We start from the raw sequence: 21,372 nt of genomic DNA, 5'->3' as shown, positions 1-21,372 counted from the left end.
TGCTCTAGTGTGTCTTTTGAAGTGTTTAATTGTTCCAGAAACTTCCAGGCTCATTTTAAAAACACCCTGTTAAGTCTGTATGGGCTGTTTCATTAAGTTAGAAAACTGTTTATACCTCAAAATGCTCCAGAATATAATCTGGAAACCGCATTTTATTTCCCGAGTTTATGTTCCAAAACAGAGCCAGAGAAATGACAGGATACATTTCGGTGCTGTCCATCCACCCGACTGCAGTTTCGAGTCTGTCCCTGTTCCCATAATAAATTCAATTTGGAGCCTGTAGAGTTTGGCAGTGGCTCTGAGCTACAGGCTGAGTTGGCATGGCAGGAAAACACCCGGCGAGCAATGGTTAGGCCTCTGCGGAAGAAGACTGCGTGGGGAGTGACTGTCTGAGGTCGCAGCATGTGCCGTGTGTCTTCAAAGGGAGGTTTCTGCAGTGACAGGGCAAGCGGACACCGCCTCGTCCTCCTGCTCGATTGTGAGATGGATCACCACCCAAAGGGAAGCTTAGATCGTCTGTTAGCACCCTGATGTAACTCTCCTAGTTAACCAACTGTAGGTCATAGCACAGATTCCTAGAAGGAAGTGGAAACCTTCCTGCTTATAGGCGAATGAACAGTCAGATGGTGCAATTCACTCTTTATTTCCCTCAGAACTTAGGTGGGGAGGAATTCTCCATGTACAGGGTTAAAATAAATAAGCTGCAATTTTTACTGATTCATGTTTAATCCTCTTCCTCCTCCAAAGACCCCGTAAAGGTTTGGATATTTGGCTTGTGTCTTCTATAATTAAATAGCAAAATGGGAAAAGAAAAATATCAGTAAGGTTTAGGTCATCTTCCCTACTTGGGGAGTTTTCTTGAGTCCCTTCCGGAGAAATGAATGTTGAAGCCTGAGATATCAGTTAGAGAGATGTGAAGAAAAAGGAATATTGGCTGCCTGCATTTATTTCTCTGATTTTTTTCTTAAGTATAAAAGGTCTCTGCTTGGACCCAACAAACAAACAGAAAAAAAAACAAAAAACTTCTAAAAGTGCATGCACAGAAATCCCAGGTTTGATAAGACTAAAAAAAAAAAATTGGATTTCGCATGACACATTTAAAACCTCCAGGGCCAGATGCTTCAGCTTCTAGTAAGCGATAATTTAAACGTCAACAAGTTACACGGGTATTGTATCATGAAATTATTGCTTTGCGGTGCAACAGCAACCCAAAAGGGTTGTCATTAGCAACACCTGTGCCCCATTACCTCTTGTGTTGCCTACTGCTTGGGGGAATTAATAAGGAAGGTGAGGGGAAATGGGTTGAGGGTTCAATTTTATTAAAATAATGAAGGCATTGCATAGGTTGCTGTTATCTGTTAGGCCTATGAGCTTTGGAAAGTATGACTGTTTAAAGAATGTATTTTCAGATGGTAATGCCAGTTACCCTGTCTGGGGATTGTCCATACTGAACTTGGACCAGGGTAGCCGAAAGGTCAAGTCAGATATGGGAGATGTTCCTGGGAGGGCCAGTTATGCACACCTTTCTGAGTTTCAGCTAGTGTGAAGGTTCAGCTGTTTTATTTTTCACCTGCTATTGAAATGCTTATTCTCTGAAAATGTATTGCAAATGAGTCTTTGCAAATGGGGTCTGTGTTCTTCTCATCATAAGGATTTTAGCTTTTCCAGTGTGCGCATTTTCACGCTGCACCAGACCTTTGTTTTTCTGCTCAGGGTGTCAGCACCAGCATTTTTCTTTCTGAATAATGTGCAGAATTGGTGTGCTGACTTGCTCATAAAAAAGTAGAGCCTCGCTAACAGAGCCGCACTACCCAAAACCCCAACATCTTATTTTCCCGAAGGCCTTTCATCTTAGTTTGTCAGCAAGCTGGAACCTCTACCCTGACAGTGTAAAAATTTTAATGGTTAATTTTCCTTGTAGTGTGTGCTGTCATTATAGGGGGGAGACGTGTGGGTTTTTTTGCTAATGGGAGGGAACTTTCAGGTATGGCCAGAGGCAAAGGATTCTGGGAGCACCATGTTAATTGAAATCCAAGCCAATTGCACTTAACCAAGAAGCTAAATGCAGAAAAAATATGGGTTTATTAAAAGCGGACTTCACCTTGGGATTGATGTCGTTCACACTTGACTTGACACTGGCAGGATGAATTGTGATGACAGGGATCATGTTTGTTGAAAAACAGCTGGAAATACAACAGCTATATTATTATAATTAGGATCCGAATCAAGTTGGATTATAATAGGGGCTTTCTTGGAGAAATGGCATGGTGTCAAATTTATAGTCACTAGCTAAATGAGGCTCTTGTACCGTCGACCAAGGGACAGAAACAGTTCCAAATGAAAACACAAACAGAGAATCCTGTTGTTGTATTTCCTGGGTATTACTCAGGGTCCTATTTATCACACACCAACACTTGCCGCTTTGAAGAAACATTATCCTGCAAGGTTTACACTTTTCAATTTGCCTCCGTGGTCTGCATTCTGCATGCATTTCCGTGGAGGAGCCTACACCGCAGCTTGACTAGAAATCTTTTCTGCTGCAAGATTAACCTCAAAGCATCCATTTCCCCCCCTCTGGGTAATCACTTGACAAATGCATCCACAAAACCTCCACGCACATCTATTCCAGTGTACAGGTGCATCAACAGTCTTGAATCACTGTTAGGAGAAATACCATCCTTGACGGAAAGGAGGGCTGCCTTTTCATTTCCTGGTGTCTGAAGCTAAAGGATGCGGGTTTCCCGAGAAGCCAGACATCAGGCAGAAAGATCTTGAGGGAGGATGTGGATAAAAGCTTGTCTTAGCTTTGTTGCAGTCCTCAGCCCAGTGGTTCTTCTCGGCAAGTGTGTGGCATTTGTATGGACTGGGAGATGTGACATTCAAATATGGGAGCGATTCACTCAAGTAACTCTAAGACACTTATACTGAGGATGTGCCCAGGGCCTGGTCTTGTGCCTGCTGCATCAAAACACATTGTATTTTTGCGCCCACAGCAATTTTATGCCACAGAGGAAATTGATATGAAATTGATTGGATGGGTGAATGTGAGATTGTGTGTTTTTTAACTTGCATTTGAGAATGTCTTTTGTGTTTCCTCTTCCAAATTTAAGAAAATAAGCTCCTATTTTTTTCTTTTCCATTATGGTTTTTTCTCAGGATATTGAATATATTTCCCTGTGCTATACAGTAGGACCTTGTTGTCTACCTGTTCTATATATACCAGTTTGCATCTGCTAATCCCAAGCTCCCGGTTCATTCCTCTTCCACCCCCACCCCTTTGGCAACCACCGGTCTATATGTTTCTGATTCTTTTTCTGTTTCATAGGTAGGTTCGTTTGTGTCATATTTTAGATTCCACATATAAAAGATCATGGTATTTGTCTTTCTGATTTATTTTACTTAGTGTGATCATCTCTATTGCATTCATGTTGTAGCAGATGGCATTATTCGATTTTTATGGCTGAGTAGTATTCCACCGTATAGTAGTGGTATATATAGTAGTATTCCACTGTACCACATCTTCTTTATCCATTCATTTGTTGTTGGAAATTTAGGTTGTCACCATATCTTGGCTGTTGGAAATAATGTTGCTATGAACATAGGGGTGCATTTATCTTTTTGAATTATAATTTTATCTGGATATATGCCAGGAGTGGGATTGATAGATTATATGATACTTCTGTTTTTAGTTTTCTGAGGGACATCCGTACTATCTTCCACAGTAGCTGCACCAACTTACATTCCCACCAACAGTGTCGGAAGGTTCCCTTTTCTCCACACCCTCTCCAGTGAAAGAAAGCTACTATTAAAATGACTAAGCAAAACTACACTTAGTTATAATTACAACATCCACCACCACTTAAAATTGTAAAAGACTAGTTTATTATTCAATATCTCATATACACATAAAGTGTATATGTGTATCTCATATACATATAATGTGCCTGTAATTATAGTGACAATAAGCTCTCAGAAATAATATGTATTTAACCCTTCTATGCTCTTTTCGTGAGGTTCCCAAGTGACGCTAGTGGTCAGGAACCCATCTCCCAATGCAGGAGACATAGAGATGCAGGGTCACTCCCTGGGTCTGGAAGATTCCCTGGAGGAGGGCATGGCAACCCACTCCAGTATTCTTACCTGGAGAATCCCATGTACAGAGGAGCCTGGCAGGCTACAGTCCATAGCATCACAAAGGGTTGGACATGACTGAAGCAGCTTAGCATGCATGCACACATACTCTTTACATACATTATTATATTTATCTCAATAAGCCTAGAATATAACAATTTCTATTAACTTCCTTTTTTACAGGTTAAAGAACTCAAGCTTAGGAAAGTTTTGTTACTTGGGCAAGGACACAGAACTAATAAAAGTTGAGCATGGAATATAAAACAGGTGTTCTGGTTCAAGACAGTTTGACTCTAAATTTACCTTTTCAGCCACTACTCTCTTACTATTATCCCATTTGTTTCTTGCACAAAACTTTGAGGTTTGAAGAATAAAAATTATTGTTTTTTAAAAAAAAAATGATTAATTAATTAGGCTGTATTGGGTCTTAGTTGTGGCACATAGAATCTTCATTGCATCATGTAGGATCTTTGGTTGCATTACGTGGAGTTTTCACTTGTGGCTCCTGGGCACAGTAGTTCTGGCACATGGGCTTAGTTGCTCCAAGTTATGTGGAATCTTAGTTCCCAGACCAGAGATCAAATTCCTGTCCCCTGCATTGCAAGAAGTCTTAACCACTGGACTGCCAGGGAAATCCCCAGATTATTGCTTTTGTATATGAAAGCAGTGAGTCACAGAGCATAGCATGTAAAATGATGGAACTCAGGAACCTGGCAGGCTGCATGCAGTCCATGGAGTTGCAAAGAGTCAGAAATGACTGAGCAACTGAGCAATCTCCATGACTATTCATTCAGCAGTCATTTAAAAATTACTTCATGTTATAAACAAATCTCAGCAAAAATTCTTCACAGTAATCAGGATAGAAAATTAATGCTTCTATGGAAAAGAGCGAAGTTAAATTTCAAAAAGCCTGGTTTCCACTAGAGTTTATCTGAACTATGGCTTTACATTAGAATTGCCTGAGAAGACTTTAAAAAGTGCTCCACCATCATCCCTGTATTGTCCTCCCGCAGATTTGAAAGTGACCCTAGGGATCTAAATATTTTTCAAAGCTGAATACTAACGCATAAGCAGAGTTGGTACTCAAAGACTTAGCATGTGGTAATTTCTGTTCTAGCCCCTATCTATATTATTTTGTTGGACCCTCACAGTAATTCTAACATTTGCTGTAGACTTGAAATCTGGGGAGAAGACAAGTTAAATGATTGGTCTGAAGAGAAAAGGTACTTATATCAGAACATTTCATATAGAAACATTCCATCTGTGAAACTTAACCCCACGCTGCTGCTGAGGCTGCTTAGTCATTCAGCCGTGTCTGACTCTTTGCAACCCCGTGGACTAGAGCCAGCCAGGCTCTTCTGTCCATGGGATTCTCCAGGCAGGAGTACTGGAGTGGTTAACATGCCCCTCTTCAAGGGATCTTCTCGACCCAGGGATCGAACCTGGGTCTGCTGCATTGCAGGCAGATTCTTTACTGCTGAGCCACCGGGGGAGCCTGAACCCCATGTTACTCTGCAAAAATACACTCACCCCACACATATACACAGGCTTTGTCATTGTTCAGACACTATCTAGATTTATTTATTTTCTCTATGAAGACATTTATTAATTTTAGAGTCCCCCCACTAGAAGGTAACTCTGTTGATGACAGAATTTTTTCACTTTATCACTTCTCTTTTTCCAGGCTAAATGGAGATGGGTATGAAATGCACATACTCACTAACAGCCTGACACAGAATACAGAGCTTGACTTTATTTTTCTGTTAATGTGTTATTATTTCATAATGGGGGAAATAATTTCTCCTAAAAACAAAATCTAAGTGAAAACACAACCCAGCAAAACAAAAACAAAAGTTATCTCATGGCCTTCTGCAGGGAAGAAAGAGTTCACCCTTTCAGATTAGTCTCTGAACTCAGTTCTTTTAGTAAATCTTAACTCTTCTTCTTGTGATTCATTAAAAAAGAAAAATTCTCCTGAATTAATTTTAATCTTGGAGAAAAGTTGCAAAAATAGTTCCTGTATGCCCGTTACTCCAGAGAAGGCAATAGCAGCCTACTCCAGTTCTCTTGCCTGGAAAATCCCATGAACGGAGGAGCCTGGTAGGCTGCAGTCCATGGGGTCACTAAGGGTTGAACACAACTGAGCGACTTCACTTTCACTTTTCCCTTTCATGCATTGGAGAAGGAAATGGCAACCCACTCCAGTGTTCTTGCCTGGAGAATCCCAGGGACGGCGGAGCCTGGTGGGCTGCCGTCTATGTGGTCGCACAGAGTCGGACATGACCGAAGCAACTTAGCAGCAGCAGCAGCAGCATACCCCTTACTCAGCTTTGTTGTTGTTCAGTTGCTAACTTGTGTCTGCTGCCTTTTCAACCCCATGAACTGAAGCATGCCAGGCTTCCCTGTCCTTCACCATCTCCTGGAGTTTGCTCAAACTCATGTCCATTGAATCAGTGATGCCACTCAGCCATCTCATTCTCTGTCGCCCTCTTCTCCTCCTACCCTCAATCTTTCCCAGCATCAGGGTCTTTTCCAATGAGTTGGCTCTTCTCATCAGGTGGCCAATGTATTGTATCTTCCACTTCAGCACCAGTCCTTTCAGTGACTATTCAAGGTTGATTTCCTTTAGGGCTGACTGATTTGATCTTCTTGCAGTCCAAGGAACTCTCAAGAGTCTTCTCCAGCACCACAGTTTAAAAGCATCATCAGCTTACCTTCAGTTGAACATTTTAGGTAAAATTAGTGCAAAGATCAAAACCAGGAAATCAGCACTGAGACTCATGTTTATTGTCATTACCCAGTGTCAATGTTTTATCATCACTTAAGCGGTTCATGGGGTCGCAGAGTCAGACACGACTGAGCGACTGAACTGAACTGAATTGGACTATAACTGTAAACCTCATAACTTGTGTCATCTCCTAACATTCTATATGTCTGCCTCCAATTGAATCTGGAAGTACTAATGGAGGAGCCTCCTACGTCAGTGTAGGGCTGATTGCAAATGATGGATCTCCTCTCTTTTCTACAGGATGAAGCCAACTCTCCCCATCTTGACATTTATGTGCCCTTATATTTTGTTTTGTTTGCATCTCCAACTTTAGTTTTAATGACTGCCTTTTCCAGACATTTCTCTTCCTAACAGAAACCTAGTCATGTCTATCTTACTATCCTCCTCTCACCTGGAATGTCTTTCCTCCAATTCTTCTCCATCCCACACAATATTCAAATAACTGCAAATATTGTACTTTCATGTGCTCATTTCACCAGCTAGTTGATGAGCTACTTGTGAAAGTGAGTCTTTATTTATTTATTTTTTTGATACTGTTCCCAGCGTCTGGTGGAATGTATTACACAACAGACACTCAGAGCATTTTTTATCTCTCGCTGTAGATTTTTGTAGAACCTCTGAATCATCATGCCGAGTAAAAATTCCAGTTTTACAGGATGATCAACTGCTTGAGAAACATTACATTTTCCTATGTAGTGACCATAATTCAACACACTTCAAAAAGATTTTGATTGGCAAGATCTCGCAGAAGCTCTACTTTGTTTCAGCAAAGAGAAATGATGCTCCGCTCCCTTCAGGTTTAAAACACTTCCCTCAGCTTGCGGGGTGTGCTGACTGTCGACAGTTCAGGGCTGATGCTTCCTTAGCTGAAGACAGCCGCCTGGACCAGGGCCAAACCTCCATTCTGAGGGAGGTTCCCACAGCCAATAACTGGTCAGGGCTGGAGTATAAAGCCTTGGATGGATTTCCTCAGTGGCCATCCCAACTCTAGAGGGGAGTCCACTGAGGTCTTTGTTGTAACTGCATCACTGCCCGAGTGCTCCTTCTACCCAGGCTTGTCCTTTCGCTTTCCTACAGATATATATATATATATATATATATATATATATATATATATATATATATACTACAGATATATTCATTTTTTAAATCGGAGGATAATTGCTTTACAGTGTAATGTTGGTTTCTGCCATACAACAATATGAATCAGCCGTGCATGCACGCTCAGTTGCTCAGTTGTGTCTGACTCTTTGAGACCCCATGGCCAGGCTCTTCTGTCTATGGGATTCTCAAGGCAAGAATACTGGATTGGGTTGCCATGCTCTCCTCCAGGGGATCTTTCCCACTCAAGGATCAAACCCGTGGCTCCTGGATTGACAAGCAGGTTCTTTACCATTGAGCCACCTGGGAAGCCCCTGAGTGGTCTTATGCCCCCTCCCTCCAGAACCTCCCTCCCACCCCACCCCACCCCTCGAGGTCATCACAGAGCACCAGGGTGAGCTCCCTCTGTTACACAGCAGTTTCCCACTAGCCATCTACCTTACACATTTGTTGGTAGTCGCTAAGTTGTGTCGGACTCTTTGCGACTCCCTGGACTGTAGCCCATGAGGCTCCTCTATCCATGGGATTCATGGCAAAAATACTGGAGTGGGTTGCCATTTCCTTCTCCAGCTTTACACATTATAGTGTATATATGTCAGTGCTATCCTCTCAATTCATCCCACCCTCTCCTTCTACATCTATGTCCACAAGCCTGTTCTCTGTGTTGGAGTCTCTATTTTTATCCTGCAAATAGGTTCAGCAGTACCATTTTTCTAGATTCTGTATATATGTATTAATACACTGATCAAAGGGACTCCTCGGTAAAAATTCAAGAAATCTTCATCCTAGAATCTATTTCTAGGAAGCTCATTTGTGATGCCTACCATTCCTTATGAAATCATCAGATGATTTATTCATTTGTTCATCCTTTCAGTTAGCAAATGTATGTTCCATAATCATTACATGTCCGACACTTAGTGAGGAAGACATGGACCCTGCCCTCACAGAGCATGCTTCCTGTTAGCACACCAGACTTCTCCAGTTTCTCCCCACTTTCAGTAATTCCCAGAATTTAACACAGTCCCTCAGACTACTTTGTTTTTACTTATGCTTAAAATTCCTTCCCTGCTGTTCTTTTCCGGGTTAAACTCTACCCACCTTTCCTAATTCCACTCAAATGCAATGCCTCTCAGAAGGCTGTCCCTGACCATATCTGGTTTGTGCTGGATTAAGTGAGGGATCCAAACTCGGAGTCAGCGCATTCAGCTGAATTTGTCTCTCCTCTCCTCTTCCCTCCTACCACCAAACTGTGAGCTTCTCGAGTATAAATTTTGACTTCGTATCAGGCAAGCTGAATGTATTCAATGGCTAAATGAATGAGTGAATAAAATGGAAAATTAATCTAGGGGAAAAAAATAAAAGTTTTGATTCTGTTATCCATAGGCCCAGTTATCTAAATATTATGATTAATTAGTAGTCCAATATAATTTTATATTTTGAGGACATAAATAAGATGGGATAAAATATTCCTTTCATATTCTGTGCAGCTTTTTCAGCAGCCAATTTTTTCCAAGTATATTCAGTTGTGCTTTTTGGAGAACTTAAACGTTACATTTTATATCCATCATATTATTAACCTTGTGTTTCATATTTCTTTGATATGCATCCTTTTCATATTCTCTAAGCCCAGGAATCTGATAGGTATCTTTCAAATGAAAACTACAAAGAAATCTTAAATAATACAGATTCTAAAAGAGCTGTCTTTATATAGTACTTCAACTTAGCAGTACTCTGTCTTTTAAAAGGCTTGTATATCGTTGAAGTTATGATAGTTTATCTCCATATTTTAAAAAAGAGTTCTTTTCTTCCTCATTACCACACATGGATTTCTGTATAATATCCTTGACAAAATTCAGCTCTTGGCAAAGAATAATGTGTTAATTCTTATTTTCTCTTTTTCTTTTCCTTTTTTTTTTTTAGGTACGTCTGTCACTAATGTAACAGCTACTGACGCTGATGACCCAGTTTATGGAAACAGTGCAAAGTTGGTTTATAGCATCTTGGAAGGGCAACCTTATTTTTCCATTGAGCCTGAAACAGGTTTGTGGCCTAAATTTTGAATTCTATTTACTATGTCATTGCTTCAGGGAAACACTTTTCTTGGGATGTGGATTATGAAATGCTCTGGCTAAGGAACGTCACTGCCTCTCAGTAACATTTGAATGTGTTATTCCTGTGCAGCGCCAGGTACATGGCAAGCCTGACAATCATTTTGATACATATTAAAATGAATTGCAGATCCTTTGTAGAATATCACCTGTTTAACAGATGGCCTGGCACCGTTGTTCATCCCTGGGAAAGAAGTGTGCTTATACCTCAGGCGGACTTAGATATCAGATTGAAGAATAAATACAATTACTTATTGGCTGCAAAATGCTTGGCAAGTAACATTTATAAAGATTTCTAAGTTTCAACTCACACATCTATGAAGTGGAGTGGAACCTTCCTCATAACTTTATGAAGATCAGATGACCAATAAATATTCAGCACACAGTACATGGCATGTGGTAATCATTTCATGCATGGATATTATTATATTTGTTACTAGATTCCTCATTTGTTAAAACAGGATTCTGATATCTGTGTACTAGAACTCTCATGAAAATATTATTATTTTTGCCAATATTAAACACAGCCAGTATCCTGAGTTCAATGGTATAGATTTTAGCAAACAGGAAATAAGTTATTTAAAGAAATAAAATAGGCAAACTAGAAAATCTATTTTTAATGATTTGTCAGATAACTTCATAAAGTAACAGTTTTTGTAAATGAAGATATATCTTTTATTGTTTAATTTTAACAGTGTAGCAAGAGAGTAAAGACACTGTGTCAGACTTTTTATAATTGTGATTTTTATAGCATATTTTAAAATTACTTAAAATAGCACCATCTTTTGGGTATAGTTTTTTTCCTGTATCTGGTGATTTTGTCTGCAGACTTCCAAATAGAAAAATTCAGTATGTGGGCACATATACATTTGTTACTTTGATTCATGAGTTTTCAGCAGTATTGAGATTGAATTTTCATGTCTTACGATTAAGTCAATTATTAATTAAATTAAAAATTTAGAGCCTCTCCTCAGTTTTTTTTTAAATTCAAAGAAAAATCCTCATGTATTTAAAAGTGAGAAAAAGTACATCTATACATAAATAGGTCATGGCTTAAAATTGAATTTAGATTCAGAAACAGGAAATAACTCTTGTAAAATACATTCATTAGGGGCATAATTACATACGGTTTTCCTCAGCGAAGGAGAAGGTCTGCTATAGACATCATCTCCTTTGTCCTCTTTGATGACCCTGGGGAAGAGTAGAGAAGGTGGTCAGCTCTGAATTTTAAGGGAAAGGAGAAACATCTGGAGATGTCCTACTCCTCGGCCAGAGTCACAGTGAGAGATGGGACCAGGGTTGGGGCTCACACCCAGGGCCTTAATTTCAAAGCCACTGTCAGATGTCTTCAAACTTCTCTTTTCAATGGCAAGAATTAGGGTATAGCGGCGTCCGCAAAACAGAAGTGAAACTGAATCATTTCCTCTTCACTCCTTGACTGTTTGTTTGTTTACTTGAATCTTTTGGTTCACCATTTACAGTGTAATATATTGAGAAACAATTATTGAGAAAGTATGTTGAGAATATATTGAGAAACAATTGACACATAGTGTTATGTTAGTTTCAGATGTATAGCATAAAGATTTAATAGGGATTCCCTGGTAGCTCAGCTGGTATAGAATCCACCTGCAATGCAGGAGACCCTGGTTTGATTCCTGGGTTGGGAAGTTCCCCTGGAGAAAGGATAGGCTACTCACTCCAGTATAAGAATACTGAAACCCAAGAGGGCTTCCCTGGTGGCTGAGATGGTGAAGAAGCCACCTGCAATATGGGAGACCTGGGTTTGATCCCTGGGTTGGGAAGATCCCCTGGAGGAGGACATGGCAACCCACTCCAGTATTATTGCCTGGAGAATCCCCATGGACAGGGAAGCCTGGCGGGCTACAGTCCATGGGGTGTCAAAGAGTCGGACGCGACTGAGTGCATCACAGAACATATTGTGAAGTGATTGTTATAGTAAGTCTGGTTAACACCCATCACCACACAGTTGTATTTTTTTTTTCTTTTGATGAGAGATTTTAGGATCTTGGCAACTTCTAAATACACGACACAGTGTTAGTAATTATAGACACCACATGCCATGCTGTGCTGAGTCACTTCAGTTGTGTCTGACTCTGTGCGACCCTATTACTGTCTCCCACCAGGCTCCTCTCTTCATGGGATTCTCCAGACAAGAATACTGGAGTGGGTTGCTATGCCCTTCTCCAGGGGATCTTCCCAACCCAGGGATTGAACCTGAGTCTCTTAAGTCTCCTGCATCAGCAGGCAGGTTCTTAACCACTAGCGCCACCACGCAGAACATTATATCCCCAGGACTTATTTATTTTATAACTGTAAGTTTGTACCTTCGGACCAGCAATAGATATTTATCCAACAGATGTCCAAATCAGCATTCACTATGTGCCAGGAATCAAGTTAGATATAAGGAGACAAATTCACAAAGGTTAATCTCAGCCTACAATATCTCACAATCCATTTTGGCAGACAGATTTTTTTTTTTCAACATAAATACAAGGAAGCATGATGATGCCATTTAAATAATTTATATCTTAGGAATAACTTACCATGAAGTACAGAGAATAAAAGCCTAGTACTAAGTCAGAGGATTTGGGCAACTTTAAATCTCATTTGACACATATTGCTATTTGCTTAATTGAATGTTGTCAGCAACATTTAATATGTACATTTTCACTCAGCATAATGAGTGTTTATCTCAACACATATTCATTTTAGCCTTATCATGTCCAATTTGACAGACACAAAGTTATTCATATTTTAGAAAGTTTATTCTGGTACTATTGTGGAAATGCACTGGAGAGAAATGATACTTGAAGCATGTGCATAGAAGTTGCTTAATAAATACTGCAGTTAAGGTTTTTAACTCAAGCAGGCAGAGTGCAGAAGGAAGTGGAGGCTAAATTTAATAATAGAGTCAGCAACAGATGTTTAATAGCTTATCAATTAGCAAATTGATATAGCTTATCAAATAGCAAATCACATATTGAAGCATCATGTTAAGTGAAAAGTAAGCATTATTGTGTAAATGTTTGCTTAATTATACTTGAGTTTGTTCAGAAAGCAGAGGGTTAGTTGTTCCTAAAGGATCTGAATTTGTCTATCTCTGAGACCTTTGTTCACTTTTCTAAAAGAAAAATTGAGAGTGGTGTGAATGCATGTGCACATAGTGGAGGAAGGTATAAAGGCAGAAGCACATTAAGAATATTTTTTAATACAATAGAAAATGTACAAAAATGTACAAAGACCATAGAACATTTGAATTTTTTTATTTTATAAACAAAAGGAAAGAAAATACCCTTTCTGTTGATGAGAAGATTTGCATCATTTGCCTCATCTGAGAAATAGACTCTGACTTGGAGTTAGATGAACAAGTGACTTCTTGGAGCTTAAAGACTGTGAAAGATAGAAGTACTGTGTTAGTTCCACTGCTGTAACAAAATACGATAAACTGGGCAACTTATAAGAATCAGACATTTATTTCTCAGAGGCCTGGAGGCTGGAAGTTTGAGATCAGGGTGGGCATGGTCAGGTTCTGGTGGCTGCCCTCTTCTGGGTTGCAGAGGTTGTCTCTCCTGTTCCCTTAGAAAGAGAAGAAGCTAGGTCTCTGGCTTCTTTTTAAATGAATGCTAATACTATTTTTGAAGGATTCACCCTCATGATTTACCTCTCAAACCTGTCACCTCCAAATACCATCACAGAAGGGATTGCAGTTCACCATATGAATTTGAGAAGAGTCAAAAACATGCAATCCAGGTTAGACATGAAACAGAATTAGGCAGGGAAGTCCATCACACTGTAATTCTGACCTTAAACCCATGCAAGTTAGGAGAGGATATACGCTAAAGCAATGTAGATTCACCAGCATCTTGGCCAAACCCATAGAGGTCCCTGGAACAAAGATTTCTCTTAAAAGGAGTCTCATAGTGCACACAAATGACCAGGCTTTATTATCACCTGCCTTGTGCAGCTGTTGGCTGAGATATACCTGGGAAGAGTGAGATACCCGCTTGAAACTTAAAATTTAAGTCCTACATATGCCTCCAGTAATCATGTATGGATGTGAGAGTTGGACCATAAAGAAGGCTGAGTGCCAAATTGATACTTTCAGACTGTGGTGCTGGAGAAGACTCTTGGGAGTCCCTTGGACAGCAAGGAGATCAAACCAGTCAATCCTGAAGGAAATCAGTCCTGAATATTCATTGGAAGGACTGATGCTGAAGCTGGAGCCCCAGTACTTGTACCACCTGATGGGAAGAGCTGATTCACTGGAAAAGACCCTGATGCTGGGAAAGACTGAGGGCAGAAGGAGAAGGGGGCAGCAGAGGATGAGATGATTGGATGGCATCATCAACTCAATGGACATGAGGTTGAGCAAACTCCAGGAGATGGTGAAGGACAGGGAAGCCTGGCATGCTGTATGTAGTCCATGCAGTCACAAAGAGTTGGACACAACTTAGCGACAACTTCCAGCAAAAACTGGAATCTGGAGAATCATTTGGGGAAATGATCTGTATAAAGAAGACTGCCCACTGCCCACTGTCAGCAAGTCCTTGATGTTAGGATATTTTCAATAAGGAAAAGGAAACTTGGAGGAAGGGGAACCCCCTTCCAGGGCCTGAGGGTGGGCTCTTGTCTGACACTCAGAAATGAATTTTCTGAGGAGACACCTGTGCTGACAAGGCAAGAGACTTTATTGGCAAGGGGCGCCTGGGAAGAAAGCAGGAAGGTGAGGGGCTCAGGAGAACCGCTCTGCCATGTGGCTCGCAGTCTTGGGATTTATGGTAATTGGCTTAGTTTCCAGGTTGTCTCTGGCCAATCACTCTGGAGCAGGGTCCTTGTTGGTGCTACACATATCACTCAGCCAAGATGGATTCCAGTGAAAAGGATTCTGGGAGGTGGTAAGATATGAGGACTGGAGTCTCCTCTTTCCTTTTGACCTTTTCTGAATTCTTCCAGTTGGCAGTAGCTTGTTAGTTCTGAATTGCCACAGGTGGTCACTGTGGTACCTGGCCAGGGTAGGCGGTTTGAGTCAGTGGTTCCACTGACAAAACCCGAGGATAGGAGACAAGAATGTATGTATGTGTCTTGTTTTACTCTCACGAGAATGCTAAGGATGGAACTCCGGACTTTGGAACACAGAAGTTCTGTTTTCCTGCTTGCTTGTTACATTCCAACTTTATGGAATTATTTCCTGTCACCAGAGCACATTAATTGCTCTATCTCAGGAAGAGCTTCTCCTCTTGTTTTAGGTATCAGCGTCTCCTAATCAGTAATCATCTTGTAATTGACTTGCTTATGTTCCTAAGTCAGTTTTCATGGTAGAATGTACAGCTCATGAAAGAATGGGGCTTGTCTAATTTGTTCATTTTGCATCCCTAGGCCTAGCAGAGAGTTTGGCACCTGAAATTATTCAGTACGTAGTTGAGACAGAAAGGCATGAAGAGGGTAGGGTGGGGAGAAAGAAGAGAAGGAAGGAATGAATTCATAAAGAGAAAGGGAAAAGCTTGCCACAACTTACAGAAAAGATGTGGAAACACCAGGAGGGGAATCCAGTTTGGTTTCCAGCCTGTCTTCCTTCTGTCTATTTTCGTGGTGGGAAGAACACCACTGTAACCTCACATGTGATTTTTGTTGTTTTTAGTGAGACTCACTGAAGACTTAAATTCACGTCATTTCCAAGTCTCATGCTCTATCTTAAGTGTCTAGCCAATGCAGTGCTATTCTGGTACTTGCAAAAATGAAATTTGAGACATAAACTCTTGGTCAGATTTAGTTCTAGATTAGATTTTGAGATGGAAAGGTTCAGGGAACCATTGCAGCCATTGCAGAAGAAAGGACAGTTATTAATATATCTTCCTATTCTGGTGGTCACTGTGATAGTAATACAAATAATAATCATAATAAAAGGGAAAATATTCTTGTGTGTCTAAACCATAGTGAAGAAGGAAGAATTTCTGTCTCCAATTTGCAGTTGACAGAACTGTATTTCAGATAAAGTAAGGTAAAATGTCTTCCCTATCCTTACATCAAACTCACTGTCAAATTATAAACAACAGCAAGAATAAAAACAAGACTATAAACAACCACCACCTCATTTATTGAGCATGTATTGTGTTCTGGGCAGTGTGCTAATTGGATTTGCATGCATTATCAAGTTTAATTTATTTCACAAAATATTTTGAGGTAGGTACTAAATGTCATCTCCATGTTCCTGATGAGAAAACAGGATCAGAACTGATATTAATACATTTATTGTATTAATAAAACTGCAAGAGCCAGTTTTTCACATTCTCCTGTAACCCCACCTGACTTCCATGCATTGTGTCTCGAGCTGGGGGCTGCTGTTGATATAGAAATGGACCTATAGAACTTGGAATCGGGCCCAGGTCTCCTTTATGCATGGACACAAGAAAGAGTTTGATGTCAGATAAGATGTGAGGCAGTAGTAATTGTAAAATGAAGTGTCATTTTTGTGAATAGCTTCAAAAGGCTGAAAATAGCTTATTTGTATTCTATAAATGTTTTCTCTCTCTCTTTTTTTTTACCCCTCCCTGCCACCCCCAATACCATATGTTTGCTTGTAACATTTTGGGCACAGACAGGGAGAAATGTGGCATTTATTTAAAAAGCTACTAATTTGAGGACAGCATTGAGAAAACAGTTGCAGACCATCCTAAGTGACTGAAGATGGAACATCTAAATAAAATGCAAGGCAAGTGAATAGTAAATGCTTAATTATCGGAAGAAATCAGGGTAAAGTTGCAGGACAGTGTGCATGTTGCTCCAGGCAATCAAGACTAAGAAAAATGACCAGCTGCAAAATAAACCAAGTTAATTCATTGACCTTTTTTTGAGACTCAGACCATCTTTCTTCATTGGATACAAATAGCATTTGTCTCAGTGGAACATGTAAAAATGAGCTAAGGCAAAAAGTACTCCTTGGAAAAAATAATCCATATAATGAATGGTTCTCTTTTATAAAAATCAAGGATAATACATAGAATCTTCATGGAATGCCTTAATGGAATTGAGTCATTGTTATAGCTTCTGAGCCAAAGTGATAAACTGCAAACATACAAAACCTCTTTTTAAAAAATATCAGGATTACATAAATTGTCATTTCCACTGCCTTGAGGACTGCCTAAAGAATTTTCCTGTGCAGACTTTTGAGAATATTCAGGTAAACTCAAGCTGTCCAACAATGCTAGGATATACATTGATGAATGAGAATCTCTTTGTAATTCACATTAAATGACACCTAATCAACATCTACACTCCAATATTAAAGTCATGTGCTAGCCTTTGAGCGTGCAGTGCTGTGTATGATAAATCCTGAAAGAGACATATGTTGTTGCTGTTGTTTAGTCGCTAAGTCGTGTCTGTCTCCTTGTGACTCCGTGGACTGCCACCTACCCAGGCCCCTCTGGCATGGGATTTTTCAGGCAAGAATACTGGAGTGGGTTGCCATTTTCTTTTTCAGGGATTTTCCTGACCCAGGGATTGAACCCACGTAGCCTGCTTGGCAGGTGTATTCTCTACTGCTGAGCCATCTGGGAAGCCAAAATATGTGGGCAATCAGAACAGTGTGATAACATAGGATCCTTGCCAGAATTCTTTTTTTTTTTTTGTAATTTATTTATTTTTTATTAATTGCTTTACAGAGTTTTGCTGTTTTCTGTCAAACCTCAGCATGAATCAGCCATAGGTATACATATATCCCCTCTCTTTTGAACCTCCCTCCCATCTCCCTCCCCAACCCACCCCTCTAGGCTGATACAGAGCTCCTATTTGAGTTTCCTGAGCCATACAGCAAATTCCCCTTGGCTATCTATTTTACATATGGTAATGTAAGTTAATACATGTTACCCTTTCCATACGTCTCACCCTCTCCTCCCCTCTCCCCATGTCCATAAGTCTGTTCTCTATGTCTGTTTCTCTATTGTTGCCCTGTAAGTAAATTTTTCCTTACCATTTTTCTAGATTCCGTATATATGTGTTAGAATATGTTTATCTTTCTCTTTCTGACTCACTTCACTCTGTATAATAGGTTCTAGGTTCATCCAACTCTTTAGAACTAACTCAAATGTGTTCCTTTTTATGGCTGACTAATATTCCATTGTGTGTATATACCACAACTTCTTTATCCATTCATCTGTTGATGGACATCTAGGTTGCTTCCATGTTCTACCTATTGTAAACAGTGCTGCAGTGACCAATGGGATACATGTGTCTCTCTCAATTTTGGTTTCCTCAGGGTATATGCCTAGGAGTGGGATTGCTGGGTCATATGGTGATTTTATTCCTAGTTTTTTAAGGAATCTCCATACCGTCTCCCATAGTGGCTGTATCAACTTAAATTCCCACCAACAGTCCTAGAGCATTCCCTTTTCTCCACACCCTCTCCAGCATTTATTGTTTGTAGACTTTTTGATGAGGGCCATTCTGACAGGTGTGAGGCGATATCTCGTTGTAGTTTTGATTTGCGTTTCTCTAACAATGAGCGATGTTGAGCATCTTTTCATGTGTTTGTTAGCCATCTGTATGTCTTCATTGGAGAAATGTCTGTTTAGGTCTTTTTGCCACGTTTTGACTGGGTTGTTTGTTTTTCTGGTATTGAGTTGTATGAACTGCTTGTATATTTTGAAAATTAATCCTTTGTCAGTTGTTTCATTTGCTATTATTTTTTCCCATTCTGAGGGTTGTCTTTTCACCTTGCTTATAGTTTCCTTTGTTGTACAAAAGTTTTTTTTAAGTTTAGTCAGGTCCCACTTGTTTACTTTTGTTTTTGTTTCCATTACTCTAGGAGGTGGGTCATAGAAGATCTTGCTTTGATTTAAGTCATCGAGTGTTCTGCCTATGTTTTCCTCTAAGAGTTTTATAGTTTCTGGTCTTACATTTAGGTCTTTAATCCATTTTGAGTTTACCTTTGTGTATGATGTTAGGAAGTGTTCTAATTTCATTGTTTTACATGGAGCTGTCCAGTTTTCCCAGCACCATTTATTGAGGAGGCTGTCTTTGCCCCACTCTATATTCTTGCCTCCTTTGTCAAAAATAAGGTACCCATAGGTGCATGGGTTTATTTCTGGGCTTTCTATCCTGTTCCATTGGTCTATATTTCTGTTTTTGTGCCAGTACCATACTGTCTTGATGACTGTAGCTTTGTAATATAACCTGAAGTCAGGAAGCTTGATTTCTCCAGCTCCATTCTTCTTTCTCAAGACTGCTTTGGCTATTCGGGGTCTTTTGTGTTTCCATATGAATTGTGAAATTTTTTGTTCTAGTTCTGTGAAAAATGCCGTTGGTAATTTGATAGGGATTGCATTGAATCTGTAGATTGCATTTGGTAGTATAATCATTTTCACAATATTGATTCTTCCTACCCAGGAACATGCACTCTCTCTCTATCTGTTTATGTCATTTTATTTATGTCTTTTATTTCTTTCATTAGTGTCTTATAATTTTCTCTGTACAGTTCTTTTGTCTCTTTAGGTAAGTTTATTACTAGATATTTAATTCTTTTTGTTGCAATGGTGAATGGGATTGATTCCTTGACTGCTGTTTCTGATTTTTAATTGTTAGTATTTAGAAATGGAAGTGATTTCTGTGTATTGATTTTGTATTCAGTAACTGCTAAATTCACTGATTAGCTCTAGTAATTTTCTGATACATCTTTAGGGTTTTCTAGGTACAGTATCATGTCATCTGCAAACAGTGAGAGCTTTACTTCTTCTTTTCTGATATGGAGTCCTGTTATTTCTTTTTCTTCTTTGATTGCTGTAGCTAGGACTTCCAGAACTATGTTGAATAATAGTGGCGAAAGTGGACACCCTTGTCTTGTTCCTGATCTAAGGGGAAATGCTTTCAGTTTTTCACATTGAGAATAATGTTTGCTGTAGGCTTATCATATATGGCCTTTACTATGTTGAGGTTGGTTCCTTCTATGACAATTTTTTGAAGAGTTTTAATCATAAGTAGGTGCTAAATTTTGTCAAAGGCTTTTTCTGCATCTCTTGAGATGATCATATGGTTTTTATCTTTCAATTTGTTAATATGGTGTATCACATTGATTGATTTGCATATATTGAAGAATCCTTGTATCCCTGGAATAAACGCAACTTGATCATGGTGTATGAGCTTTTTGATGTGTTGTTGAATTCTGTTTGCTAAAATTTTGTTGAGGATTTTTGCATCTATGTTCATCTGGGATATTGGCCTGTAGTTTTCTTTTTGTGTGTCTGTTTTTTTTTTTTTTCTTTTTCTTTGTCTGGTTTTGGTATCAGGGTGATGGTGGCCTTGCAGAATGAGTTTGGAAGTGTTCCTTCCTCTGCAATTTTTGGAAAGAGTTTTAGAAGGATAGGCATTAGCTCTTCTCTAAATGTTTGATAGAATTCTCCTGTGAAGCCATCTGGTCTTGGGCTTTTGTTTTTTGAGAGATTTTTGATCACAACTTCAATTTCAGTGCTTGTAATTGGGTTGTTCATAATTTCTATTTCTTCCTGGCTCATTCTTGAAAGATTGAACTTTTCTAAGAATCTGTCCATTTCTTCCAGATTATCTATTTTGTTGCCATATAGTTGTTCATAATAGTCTCTTATAATCCTTTGTATTTCTGCATTGTCTGTTGTAACCTCTCCTTTTTCATTTCTAATTGTTTTCATTTGATTCTTCTCTCTTTTTTTTCTTGATGAGTCTAGCTAAGGGTTTGTCAGTTTTGTTTATCTTCTCAAAGAACCAGCTTTTAGTTTTACTAATCTTTGCTATTGTTTCTTTCATTTCTCTTTCATTTATTTTTGCTCGGGTCTTTATGATTTCTTTCCTTCTACTAATTTTGGGGTTTTTTTCTTCTTCTTTTTCCAGTTGCTTTAGGTGTAAAGTTAGGTTTTCTATTTGATGTTATTTTTGTTTCTTGAGGTGGGATTGTATTGCTATAAACTTCCCTCTTAGAACTTCTTTTGCTGCCTCCTATAGGTTTTGAGTTGTTGTGTTTTCATTGTCCTTTGTTTCTAGAAATTTTTTATTTCCCTTTTGATTTCTTTAGTAACCTGTTGGTTATTTAGAAACGTGTTGTTTAATCTCCATGTGTTTGTGTTTCTTACAGTTTTTTTTTCCTGTAATTGATATCTAGTCTCATAGCGTTGTGGTCAGAGAAGATGCTTGATACAATTTCAGTTTTCTTAAATTTACTGAGGTTTGATTTGTGACTCAAGATGTGTTCTATCCTGGAGA

General features: G+C 39.3%; 1 protein-coding gene across 1 annotated transcript in view; it reads left to right on the top strand.

Annotated features, from left to right (window-relative positions):
* The window catches only part of CDH8 (cadherin 8), a 390,892-nt gene that overhangs the window by 179,622 nt on the left and 189,898 nt on the right, over positions 1-21,372 (top strand). Inside the window, exon 4 of the mRNA XM_043437761.1 lies at positions 9,941-10,060. Coding sequence (XP_043293696.1) covers positions 9,941-10,060 — 120 coding nt within the window. The remainder of the gene's footprint in view (positions 1-9,940; positions 10,061-21,372) is intronic.

The sequence above is a fragment of the Cervus canadensis genome, chromosome 18 (genome assembly GCF_019320065.1).
Source record: "Cervus canadensis isolate Bull #8, Minnesota chromosome 18, ASM1932006v1, whole genome shotgun sequence".
In the NCBI taxonomy this organism is placed as follows: Eukaryota; Metazoa; Chordata; class Mammalia; order Artiodactyla; family Cervidae; genus Cervus; species Cervus canadensis.
This window is presented reverse-complemented; position numbering and strand designations above follow the sequence as displayed.